We start from the raw sequence: 13,051 nt of genomic DNA, 5'->3' as shown, positions 1-13,051 counted from the left end.
TATCCGCTGAGCAACTGGCCAGGGTCTAAAAATTTTTTAAATGTAATCATCATTCTCTCTTTTTAGTAACAGTACAGACTACATAGCAATTTGATTATACACTAATTTCTTTGTTTCTTATATTTTTTCCTCTTTTCAGGCAATTTGACACCTCATTTCCAGAATATCTTTTCCAAGAGTCCTGTTTTTGCTGGGGTGGTCCTTCCTGAAGTTCAACACACCAAAAGTTCAAGGAAAAAATACCCAAAGCTAAATGGACTCTTGGCAGATATAGTTCATGTATGTAAAGAGATTAAGGGATTATTTCTGGGAATTTTTTTAAAAAAATTATAATACAGTTTTAGGATATTACTTCAATGAAATTCTGAAAAGATTCATAATGTAATGGTATCTTAAAAATTACTATATTCCTGTCTTTGCATTTAACTCTGAGAAAGTAAAATTCATAGGCTATTAGAAATGATAGCTCCCTAGTATAATCCTGTGTATTATTTTTAGTTTACCCCAATTTTAATGATAATTAGGAATAAACTGGAAAAATTCTAGGGACTTAACCTGTTTGGCACCACCTTTTAATAACCTGTCTACCCAAGTTAGGGCTCTGTTCCCTGTGTAGTGTCCTAAGGTATCTATAAGCCACTGGCAACCGCAGTTGCAATATTGTATGAAGACACAGCAGTGCCAAAATACACCTAGAATTGGAGGGGAAAAAACACATTTTATAGCACTTTTAAATTATTTTAAAATTTAAATTTTATTTTAAACTAGGCAATAAATATATCAACGCAGTATAAAATTCAAAAGGTAAGAGACTTTACTGTGAAAACTAACTGTTCCTATTTATTTTCTTTTTTTTGTGGCAGAGACAGAGAGTCAGAGAGAGGGACAGATAGGGACAGACAGACAGGAAGGGAGAGAGATGAGAAACACCAGTTCTTCGTTGCGGTTCCTTAGTTGTTCATTGATTGATTTCTCATATGTGCCTTGACTGGGGGGAGGGGACTATAGCAGATGGAGTGACCTTGGGCTTGCTCGAGCCAGAGACTTTGGGCTCAAACTGGTGAGCCTTGCTCAAACCTGATAAGCCCGCGCTCAAGTTGGCGACCTTGGGGTCTCGAACCTGGGTCCTCTGCATCCCAGCCCAACGCTCTATCCACTGCGCCACTGCCTGGTCAGGCCCTATTTTTTTCTTGATCCAGCCAATTTCCTTTCCCAGCAACAACTAAGGTATCTTATTTCTAATGTATAGTCCTTAAAAAAACTAGTTACCTCAACTTCAAAGCAGGTATAGTGTAGTGTTTATAAGAATTCTGGAATCACATAGACTACATTTAAAGCCTAGCGCTGTCACTAATTAGCTCTGCAACCTTGAGCAAGTCCCTCAATCTCTGTGCCTCAGTTGGAGAATTAAATGAGGCAATGCTGGCAATGTTCTGAGCCCAGGGCCTTGAATAAGCTCTCGACAAATGTTGCTCATGTTAATTGTTGTTGCTGTTATTTACATAAACTTAAACATGATATGTAATATCTAAAAACTATTCTTGAAGGAAAAAATTATTTTATTGGTACCTGGAGGATACTAGAGTTTATTAAGGATCAGATTTGTTTATTACATTTTTAGTTCAGTTTAATTTTCTTTTTTTATTTCATAGTTTTAATTATACAAAGAATATGAGAAAAAGTAGAAAATACATGATAAACAAAAAAGAGAAGTTAAGATTTTCTTAACTCCCATAATCCAGAAAGAAATTACTATTAACATTTTGGTTTATATACTTACAGACTTTTCCCAACCAAATATACGCATAGGAATTTATGCTTTTTAAGTGTTGCCTCTGGGTACAGACCTAATACGTGTAAACCTTTAGCTCTAACACTTTATAGCCATGGGAATTGTGGTACAATGGGAAATATATACAGTCATGTGCTACCTAACATTTTGGTAAACCTCAGATCACATATACAGCGATTCCTTAAGATTGTAATGGAGACCTGTGGTGGCGCAGTGGGTAAAACGTCGACCTGGAAATGCTGAGGTCGCCGGTTCGAAACCCTGGGCTTGCCTGGTCAAGGCACATATGGGAGTTGATGCTTCCAGCTCCTCCCCCCCTTCTCTCTCTCTCTGTCTCTCTCTCTGTCTTCTCTAAAAATGAATAAATAAATTAAAAAAAAAAAAAAAAGATTGTAATGGAGCTGAAAAATTCTTATTTCCTAGAGATGTTGTAGTCATTGTAAGGTCAGATTATAGCACAACTCATTACCTTCATGTTTGTGGTGATGCTGCTATAAACAAACCTACTTAACTACAGTTGTATAAAAGTATAGCACATACAATTAAATACAGGATATAATATTTGATTGTAAATGACTTACTGGTTTACGTAAAAAAAAATTTATGCTTTTTAAAAGGTGTCATACTTTACACACTGCTATGTAACCTGTTTATCTTCACTTAGCATTATAATATTATAAACATATTACCATGTTATGAATATGAAACTATATAATTTTCAATAGTTGCTTTGTTTTTATTGTATGACTATTTTGGACATTTGTTTTCAGGTTTTTTCTCCTCACTATTGGTAAAAGTGTTACAATGAACATCTTTTATATATGCATTATGAACTTATTTTATTATTTGTTTAGGATAAATTCCTAAGTTGTGAACAGTGGGCACAAGGTTTATGTTTTTTAGAATTTTTGATACATTTTGCTGTTTTTTTTAATCTAGAAAGATTTTACTGACTTATACTCAAGTTATCTTAAATTGCATTAGATATAAACTCTCACTCTTAATCTGGCATTAGATATTACAATATTAAAAATATTTGCTAATTTAATAGGCTAGAAATAGTATTTTCTTTTTTGTGTGTGTTACAGAGACAGAGAGAGGGACAAACAGGAAGGGAGAGAGATGAGAAGCATCAATTCTTCATTGTGACATCTTAGTTGTTCGTTGGTTGCTTTCTCATATGTGCCTTGATGGGGGGGTGAGGAGACCACAGCAGAGCGAGCGACCCCTTGCTTAAGCCAACGACCTTGGGCTCAAGCCAGCGACCTTGGGCTTCAAGCCAGCCACCTCTGGGCTCAAGCCAGCCACCTCTGGGCTCAAGCCAGCAACCATGGGGTCATGTCTATGACCCCACACTCAAGCCGGCCACCCCGCACTCACGCCGGATACCTCGGAGTTTTGAACCTGATTTCTTTGCATTCCAGTTTGATGCTCTATCCACTGCGCCACCATTTATAGCCTGGTCAGGCTAGAAATAATATTTTTGAAATTGCACTTCCATCATTAGTGTAAAGGTGGAGGAGCATTATGCTAATAGTATTAATCAGTCATTTGTTTCTCTTATTTTAAGCATCAACCTATTTGTCAATTAGAATATCTTTTTTCATATATATTTATAAAATAACAAGACTGTTAGTCTTTTGTCACATACAGTATGTTGTAAGTGCTTTTTTCAACTTTAACAATCCAACAATTTGGAATGCCAAATTTATCACAGACAGATGCTTATGCATGCTAGAATCTGTTTCTATGTCATTGATTTCTCTCTTCATTTTTGTATAAGTACCATTTTGATTGATTATTATAACCTTGATATATCTTAATATCTGGGTTAGAGCATGTATTTTTTCTGGATTTAAATTTTCTAAACAACTTTATTGTGGTATAATTTATGTACAGTAAACTACACATATGTAAAATGTACAATTTGCTGAGTTTTGATAGATGTATGTATCTATGAAACCACCACCACAAGACACCTAACATTTGCATCACCCCTAAAATGTCTTTGTGTCCTTTTACAATTCATCTTTTTCTCCATTTCTGTCCCCAGACAACCATTGATTTGCTTTCTGTCACTATAGATTGGTTTAGATTTTCTAGAGTAGAATATAAATGTAATCATACAGTATGCACTTTTCTAAGTCTGGCTTCTTTAACCCAGCAGTATGGTTTAGAGGTTCATTTATGTTTTTGAGTGTATTTGTAGTTTGTTCTTTTAATTGCTGAGTATTATCCCATTGTATCACAGTTTTTTAAATCTATTTCCCTGTTTTGGGTTGTTTCCTGTTTTGGGCTAAATAAAATCACTATAAACATTCATGAATAAGTAGATGTATATTTTTATTTCTCTTGGGTAAATATCTAAGAGTGGAATGGTGGGTTTAAGATATGTATATGTTTTATTTATTTATTTATTTATTTATTTATTTATTTTTACAGAGTCAGAGAGAGGGATAGTTAGGGACAGACAGACAGGAACGGAGAGAGATGAGAAGCATCAATCATCAATTTTTCATTGTGGTGCTTTAGTTGTTCATTGATTGCTTTCTCATATGTGCCTTGACCATGGGCCTTCAGCAGACCGACTAACGCCTTGCTCAAACCAGTGACCTTGGGTCCAAGCTGGTGAGCTTTGCTCAAACCAGATGTGTCCACGCTCAAGCTGGCGACCTCAGGGTCTCGAACCTGTGTCCTTTGCATCCCAGTCCGACAAACTTTCCACTGCGTCACTGCCTGGTCAGGCTGTTATGTTTAATTTTTTTTTTCTGAAGTTGGAAATGGGGAGGCAGTCAGATAGACTCCCGCATACGCCGGACCGGGATCTACCTGACATGCCCACCAGGGGGTGATGCTCTTCCCCTCTGGGGTGTTGCTCTGTTGCGACCAGGGCCATTCTAGCACCTGAGGCAGAGGCCATGGAGACATCTCCAGCGCCCGGGCCAACTTTGTTCCAATGGAGCCTTGGCTGCGGGAGGGAAAGAGAGAGACTGAGAGGAAGGAGAGGGGGAGGGGTGGAGAAGCAGATGGGTGCTTCTCCTGTGTGCCCTGGCTGGGAATCGAACCTGGGACTCCTGCACGCCAGGCTGACACTCTACCACTGAGCCAACTGGCCAGGGCTGTATATGTTTAATTTTTAAAGAAACTGTGTCTTTGTTTTTCAAATTATCATATTTTACATTTTCCAAACTAAGGCATGTATTTAAGTTTTCTGAATTATATTATTTACAGATGGACTAATATTTTTGCCTCTAATGGGCTATGACTTGTGCAGACCTTTCAGCATTTTTCTTAGTTTTATTGATAGATTATTATGCTTTAAATAAGCATATATGTTTAGCTAGTTGCAGTTTTAAAGATCTAGGTGCATATCATAAAGTAAATAATGGATTTCATGCCTGACCAGGTGGTGGTGCAGTGGATAGAGCATCAGACTGGGACGCAGAGGGTGCAGGTTTGAGCCCCAAGGTCACTGATTTGAGAACAGGGTTGTTGGCTTGAGTGTGGAATCACAGACATGACCCCATGGTCACTGGCTTGAGCCCAAAAGTCGCTGGCTTGAAGCCCAAGGTCGCTGGCTTGAGCAAGGGGTCACTTGGTCTGCTGTAGCTCCTTGGTCAAGGCACATATGAGAAAGCAATCAATGAACAACTAAGATGCCACAACGAAGAATTGATGCTTCTCATCTCTCTTCCTCTTTGTCTGTCCCTATCTGTCCCCTTCTCTGTCTCTCTCTCTGCCTCTGTTACAAAAGAAAAAAAAATAGAATTCATTCCACTTTTGAGTCAAATTTTTTTTATTGTGGTAAAACATACATAGCATGTAATCTACTCTCTTACCAAATTTTGAAATGTATAGTACAGTATTTTAACCGTATTTATATTATTGTATAGCATATCTCTACAACTTTTTCTGTGAATCTCTTTAAACATTCACATTTTGAAATAAACAGAAGTATAATATTATATGCAATTACTTTTGATTTTCTGGACTTTTAATTCTAGCTCTTTTACTTATAAGATATTATACCAATTACTTGAACTTTTTGGGTCTCAGTGTCCTCATCTGTACAATGAGAATAATAATACCTAACTTATAGGGTTGTTGTTGGGATCAAATAATAGGAAAAGTCTGGATAGAATGTTGTATGGCACTCAGTAAGCATCAATTAAGATTACCTGTTACTATGTTTTGGCTTCTTTTAGAGAAAGAATGAAAATTTTAGACAAATGGTTTTTATTCAAATTTTATCTTTAATATTTTGATTAAAGAAGTGTGTTTTACTTATAATGATAGTTACTTAATTGTATATGGATTCATTATGTGGAACTTATTATCCAAAACTCTTCCTTCTGTTATCTGTTTTTGTTTTGTGGGTTTTTTGGTTGTTTCTCTACTTAATTGAAGTACTCCCCAGGTAGGGAAGCAAAAGAGATGTTTAAATAAAGGCTTATTAAAAAATTAGAAGGCTTGTACATTTGTGAAATTGTATTATGCCATAGAAGGAGCACTGGATTAGGAATTAGACAATCTGAGTTAAAATTCTAATTTGGAAAATAATGAATCATGCTTTGAGCTCTGTACAGTAGAAATGATAATCCATGAACTTTCTACCTTCCTGGCTAATAAGAGGGTCCAAAGGAGCTAATTAATTTCTGCTAATTCCAGAAGAAACAGACTGACTTCTTGTTTGGCTAGAATCATAGGATGTTTAACCTGTAATAATATTTTACAAGTACAAATTTCTCAGGGAAATAAGTGGCCAGAACTCACTGTCAGAAATTCCTGAGGTCTAATTCCATTTTTTCAATAATGCTATTAGTTCTGAGTAATTAATTACTCTTATACTTGTCAAATAAATATAACTTTTACCTCATAGAGCCCTATTAAGGGCTTATTTAACCATGGAATTTTTTTTCATTTTTTAGGCTTGTTTACAAATTGATCCTGCTGAGAGAATATCAGCTACTGATCTTTTGCATCATGAATATTTTACTAGAAATGGGTTTATTGAAAAGTAAGCATTTTGAGAGAATGTAGTGTTTTGAATTAAGAAATTTTACTTGAAAAATTAATAAAAATTTTAAAAAATTAAAAAAAAGAAATTTTACTAGCATGAGAATTTTTGCATAGGTTAATGTTACACAACAGAAAAGTTCAACTTAACAAAAACATACTGAGTTCCTGTGCTGACAAGGAATATGGTAGACTTAAAGGTGTCATGATGAAAATTCTTTTTTTTTTTTAATAAATTTTTATTAATGTTAATGGGATGACATTAATAATTCAGGGTACATATATTCAAAGAAAACATGTCTAGGTTATCTTCTCATTAAATTATGTTGCATACCCCTCGCCCAGAGTCAGATTGTCCTCTGTCACCCTCTATCTGGTTTTCTCTGTGTCCCTCCCCCTCCCCCTAAATCTCTCCCTCCCTCCCTCCTGCGTCCTCCCTCCCCCCAGCCATAAGAAATGATGACATTAGATCATTTATAGCAAAATGGTGGGATCTTGATAACATTATACGGAGTGAAATAAGTAAATCAGAAAAAAACAAGAACTACATGATTCCATACATTGGTGGAACATAAAAACGAGACTAAGAGTCATGATGAAAATTCTAATAATAAAAATAATAAATTCATTAGACAGTTGCTATGCCCTAGGATGTGTACTAAATAAGCTCTTTATACACATTTTCTTTTCTTTTTTTTTTCATTTTAGAGAGGAGAGGGAGAAACAGAGAGACAGAGAGAGGAGAGACAGAGAGAGAGAAGGGGGGGAGGAGCTGGAAGCATCAACTCCCATATATGCCTTGACCAGGCAAGCCCAGGGTTTCGAACCAGTGACCTCAGCATTTCCAGGTCAATGCTTTATCCACTGTGCCACCACAGGTCAGGCCTTTTATACACATTTTCAATGGTCATCATTGGCCAGAGATAACAGTAACTAAATAATCAGTAATTTCGGTCTTTTTTCTCATTTGGACCTCTGAATCAGAATAGCCTGGTTTCCTTTCTTGATAGCTTCTCGATCTATATATTAAAATTGAGATTCCAAATTGGGAGTTTATTAAAGACAGGGACCATGCCTCTCACATTAGCCATATATATATATATATGCACACATATTTTTTTTTTTAACCACCATTTTCTATTTGGGCTTTGATAGAAATAGAAAAAGTTTCTTATTTTTTAAAGTATTTTTTTAAGTCTTTATTCATTTTTTAGAGAGGAAAGAGAGAGAGAGAGAAGGAGGGAGGAGCAGGAAGCATCAAGTCCCATATGTGCCTTGAACAGGCAAGCCCATGGTTTTATTGAACTGGTGATCTCAGCATTCCAGGTCTATGCTTTATCCACTGCACCACCACAGGCCAGGCAGAAAAGTTTCTTACTAATTGCAGAATCATTCAGCTGGCCTTTGGAATGTGAGGTCAGAATGGTGGACATTAATTAAAAATGTGATGGAAGTAAGATCAAGCATGGAAAAGTCCAGGAACCGTCACTGAAGAGAGACTAAAATAGAAAAAGGCATAAAAAGGGAATCTCTGAGATTCCCTTCAGGCATTGTAGGAATTTTATCAGAACAAAAGAATGAAAAGATATGTTAAAGTACCATTAATGAAAAGTCCCAGTTGTTGAATAAAAATGTTGTTCTGTATCAATTTTTTTTTAAGTGAAAGGAGTGGAGATAGAGAGACAGACTCCCGCATGAGTCCTGACAGGGATCCACCCAGCAACCCTCCTCTGGGGCTGATGCTCAAACAACCACTCTATCCTCAGTGCCTGGGGCCATTGCTTGAACCAAACTGACTGCAAGAAGGGAAGAGAAAAAGAGAGAAGGGGGAGAGTGAGGGGAAGAGAAACAGATGGTCATTTCTCATGTGTACCCTGAGCAAAGATTGAACCCAGTACAACCGTATGCTGGGCCGACACTCTAAACACTGAACCAATTGGCCAGTGCTTGTACCTACATAGACTAAGTTGATACCTCTGGGGTATTTAGATATTTGGATTTTAATACTATGGGTGAAAGCTCTTGAGTTCCAATTATTGAATACTCAGAAAATGTTTGGAGAAGACCTTTTCCTTTGGTAAGAGGACTCTTCCTTTAGTGAACCTTCTGCAACACGAGGGAATGTTGACAGAAGTACGACATTTTCTTATCAGCCGAAATAATCACTGGTTATTTCCTTCATCTCTTCACATTACCCTTTACCAGACAGATGCCCTGCATAACTGATAGCAACAGCTGCTTCAAGGAGGGGAACTGTGCAACTCAGGGAAAGGGGCGGAAAGGAGACTTTTCAATATAGCCTGTTGAATTTTGAGCCATATGAATGGATTTTATATTCAAAAATGAGTAAATTTTAAAAAAGAAATTAAAATAAAACCAAAGCAACCTCCCTTTGATATTGATGTTCTGCTACATTTTGTATTGCAAATATTTTTCTAGAGTAAGATTTCAGAAGCTATTGTAGTTAGTTCATCTTTTAAGTACTATTACTTTAAAGAACCGTGAAAAGGACAAAGTGGTTGAGTCTTTCTTGAGAAGAATAGTATATTTATCAAAATTTAAAAGCAATATTTGCATTGAGTAAAGTTTGTATCACAAAAGGAATCTAATTCCTATAAGTCTATTTTTAAAAAGTTTTATATAGTAGCCCTGGCCAGATAGCTTGGTTGGTTGGAGGATTGTCCTGAACTGCGGAGGTTGCTGGTTCAATTCCTGGTCAGGGCACATACAGAAACAACTCGATGTTCCCGTCTTTTTCACTCTTTCCCTTTTTCTCTCAATGAAATTAATAAATTAAAAAATTATTTAGCCTGACCAGGTGGTGGCGGAGTGGATAGAGTGTCGGACTGGTTTGTGGAGGACCCAGGTTTGAAACCCTGAGGTCGCCAGCTTGAGTGCAGGCTCATCTGGTTTGAGCAAGGCTCACCAGTTTAAGTCCAAGGTCTCTGGCTTGAGCAAGGGGTCACTCCATCTGCTGTTGCCCTCCACCACCACCCTGTCAAGGCACATATGAGAAAGCAATCAATGAATAACTAAGGTGCCGCAACGAAGAATTGATACTTTTCATCTCTCTCCCTTCCTTTCTGTCTGTCCCTATCTGTTCTTCTCTCTCTCTCTCTCTCTCTCTCTCTCTCTCTCTGTCACACATACACACAAAAATTATTTTAAAAATTTTATATAGTAAGTTCCTATGGCAAAATTGAAAAATGTATCTTTACCAGAAAGCAAGTTGTATTAGGTAAATATTGGGCCGTTTCTTGACACCCGTTTTTTTTTTTTAATTTTTATTGTATTTATTGGAGTGACATTGGTTAATAAAATTGTATAGGATTCAGGTGTACAATTCTATAATACATCATCTGTTGGCATGTATTATGGATTACTTATTTATGCTATGGCTGAAATGTAAATTAATTAAGTGGTCAATTAAAGATAAAATATTCTATCTACATAAATAAAAAGATTATTGGTTGATATTGCTTGTTTTATCAGATTCATACCAGAACTAAGAGCCAAATTACTACAAGAAGCAAAAGTCAATTTATTCATAAAGCCAAAAGAGAATTCTAAAGAAAATGAAATTATAAAAGATGAAAGAAAAACAATTTATACTAATACACAACTAAGTACTTCACTTATAGGAAAGGTAAAAACTGGTTTTCTTTTTAGCCAGTAACTATATTACAGTTAGCTCTCTAATGCTAATAATTACCATTCTTCTTACTCAGCTTTTGAATGTATTTATTCCAGGAAGTGGAAAAAGAGAAAAAGCTCAAAGAAATAAAAGTCAGAGTTCTTAAAGTCAAAGGAGGAAAAGTAGATATTTTAGAACCAAAAAAAACAGAATATGAAAGTGGACATTGTCAACAGGATGCTATTGAAAATGCTCACATTGTGTCTCAAGATACAAAACCTGTAATCAACGAACCACCAAACCCTGCCAATCTCAGCACTACCTCTAATGGCATGAAGAACAATCCACATGCTGGAGGGAGTGTGATAATGCCGCCCATCAACCTGATTAGCAGTAACCTGATGGCTTCCGATCTCAATTCAAATTTCTCTCACTTCAATTCAAGGTGAGTTCTAACAGTAAAGAGACAGAAGGAAATGGGCCTGAGTAATATAAAGTTCCTATATAGTAGTATTTCAAAGAATCAAGTTCATAGTGTCTGTACATAAACGGAATTTGAAGATATATTAAAATTATAATCATACAGTGGGTCATTACTGAGTCCTTCTTATGAATGCTGTAGAAGAAATGAACTTTTCTTGGCTACTCAGATGTTTAATTTTTCACTAATGCCTTTTGGAAAAACATCATTTAAAAATAAAATCCCTCAGAAAAACTCATTTGGAGAGAAAAGGGTAGTATGACCAAAGGTCTGATATTGATATGTCTTGGTATAACAAAGTAAGCTTTATTTCTGTATTATAGCAAATTTTCTAAATGGAGAGAGGATAGTTGAAAAGAACCTTTTATGTCAAATAGTCTTTCAAGGTCAAATATTCTGAAAGGGAAAGAACAGCTAGTTTGGGTTTTAGCTACTGATACAGATTGAGAGAATGATGCATGAGTCTGTTATTCAAGAATAGTGTGATAGACCACAAGGGTCTGTCTCGTAGGGAATCAGGGAATCAGAGCTAGTTCTAAATTTAGGAAAACTACTATGTAGCTAGATGAAGAAGGAGACTAGTTTCAATATCCCAAGCCAACCCTAACAGACTGATTTGGGCTATAAGTTGTGAAACTTAGTGCTCTGCAGAGGTGGGCAAGTGGACATGTCTGTGTCAATCCAAAGGTACAGTAGGTTACAGACAGCAAGAGCTTGATTATTCTTGTGGTGACCCAAAAACCATTGTTGCAATAACCATGGCTGTAAGCCTGCTTTGGACAGCAAACTCAGAAATATAGAAATCCAGTAATTAAGAGATCCAGGTTCAGATCAGAAGAAGAAACCAAGGTTTCCAGCTGATGTAACCCTAATGACATGGTTGTTACCACCAATGTTAGCTATGAGGGCATTGTTCTCTGCTCTGTTTTCACCTCTCAGAGCATCTGGCACTTAAGGACTGACAATTGCATTTTGGCACTCAGTTTTTCAAACAGTAGACTTCCATAGTTAACTTACTCATTGTTAAAGCTAAAACAGAAGCACTTTTGGGGAGTTCTAATAACTTCTCATTTGTTTTAAAATAATAGGTTAACTGAAAGAGCAAAAAAGAGACGTACTTCTTCCCAATCTAGTGGACAAGTTACAGCTAATAGCAGGCAAGAGGATACAGGCCCCACTCAAGTAAGGCAAGAAGCTAATCATTGAAATATGGCCTCTTTCAACATTTATCCCCCTAACTGCCCGCCTTGTCCAATCTTCAACTCTGGGGCTCTAAAATTTTTTAAAATGTGCTTTTAGTTTCTTTTTGTCCCCCTGAGATGAAAATAGGCCATCATTTTCTTAGTGCCTTCATAATGTTAGTCAATATCTTTTAATTTGATTTGTGTATTCAGTGTGTTACTTGGAGGGAGGATGTTAAGATTTTCACTTTAAAAAGTCACAAGACTTTGCCCTGGCTGGGTAGCTCAGCTGGTTGGAGCATCATCCAGAAGCCCCAAGGTTGTGGGTTAGAACCCTGGTTGGGGCACATACAAGAATCACCAATGAATGCATGGGTAAGTGGAACAACAAATTGATGTTTTTCTTTCTCCCTGCCTCTCTCTCTAAAATCAATAAATAAATTTAAGACATTTAAAAGTCATAAGACTTTTTGGTTTATACCTCCAAAAAATGTTTTTAACATCTTTATATATTAAAGCAGTTGCCAAATAACATACATTTTACTTTTCACTAAACAAAATAATCATTGTTCATTTCCTCATTTTTTCTCTCATTTTTTTTACATAGTAAAGTAGCTTATTCAAAATTGAACCACAGTGTTATTTATAATAATAAAAAATTTTAAAACACACATTCAGCCTAACCAGGCAGTGGCGCAGTGGATAGAGCATCGGACTTGGATATGGAGGACCGAGGTTTGAGACCCCGAGGTTGCCAGCTTGAGCGCGGGCTCATCTGGTTTGAGCAAAGGCTCGCCAAGGTTGCTGGCTCCAGCAAGGGGTTACTCGGTCTGCTGAAGGCCCATAGTCAAGGCACATATGAGAAAGCAATCAGTGAACAACTAAGGTGTCGCAATGAAAAACTGATAATTGATGCTTCTCATCTCTCTCCGTTCCTGTCTGTTTGT

At 36.6% G+C, this 13,051-nt stretch overlaps 1 protein-coding gene across 4 annotated transcripts in view; it reads left to right on the top strand.

Annotated features, from left to right (window-relative positions):
* The window catches only part of CDKL3 (cyclin dependent kinase like 3), a 58,469-nt gene that overhangs the window by 35,407 nt on the left and 10,011 nt on the right, over nt 1-13,051 (top strand). For all 4 annotated transcript variants that reach the window (XM_066272478.1, XM_066272477.1, XM_066272480.1 and 1 more), the window contains 5 exons: nt 140-279; nt 6,721-6,809; nt 10,301-10,454; nt 10,559-10,887; nt 12,012-12,105. In XM_066272478.1, coding sequence (XP_066128575.1) covers nt 140-279; nt 6,721-6,809; nt 10,301-10,454; nt 10,559-10,887; nt 12,012-12,105 — 806 coding nt within the window. The remainder of the gene's footprint in view (nt 1-139; nt 280-6,720; nt 6,810-10,300; nt 10,455-10,558; nt 10,888-12,011; nt 12,106-13,051) is intronic.

This window comes from Saccopteryx bilineata, chromosome 4, assembly GCF_036850765.1.
Source record: "Saccopteryx bilineata isolate mSacBil1 chromosome 4, mSacBil1_pri_phased_curated, whole genome shotgun sequence".
Classification (NCBI taxonomy): domain Eukaryota; kingdom Metazoa; phylum Chordata; class Mammalia; order Chiroptera; family Emballonuridae; genus Saccopteryx; species Saccopteryx bilineata.
Note: the sequence above shows the minus strand (reverse complement) of the source record. Positions and strands in the feature narration are given on the sequence as shown.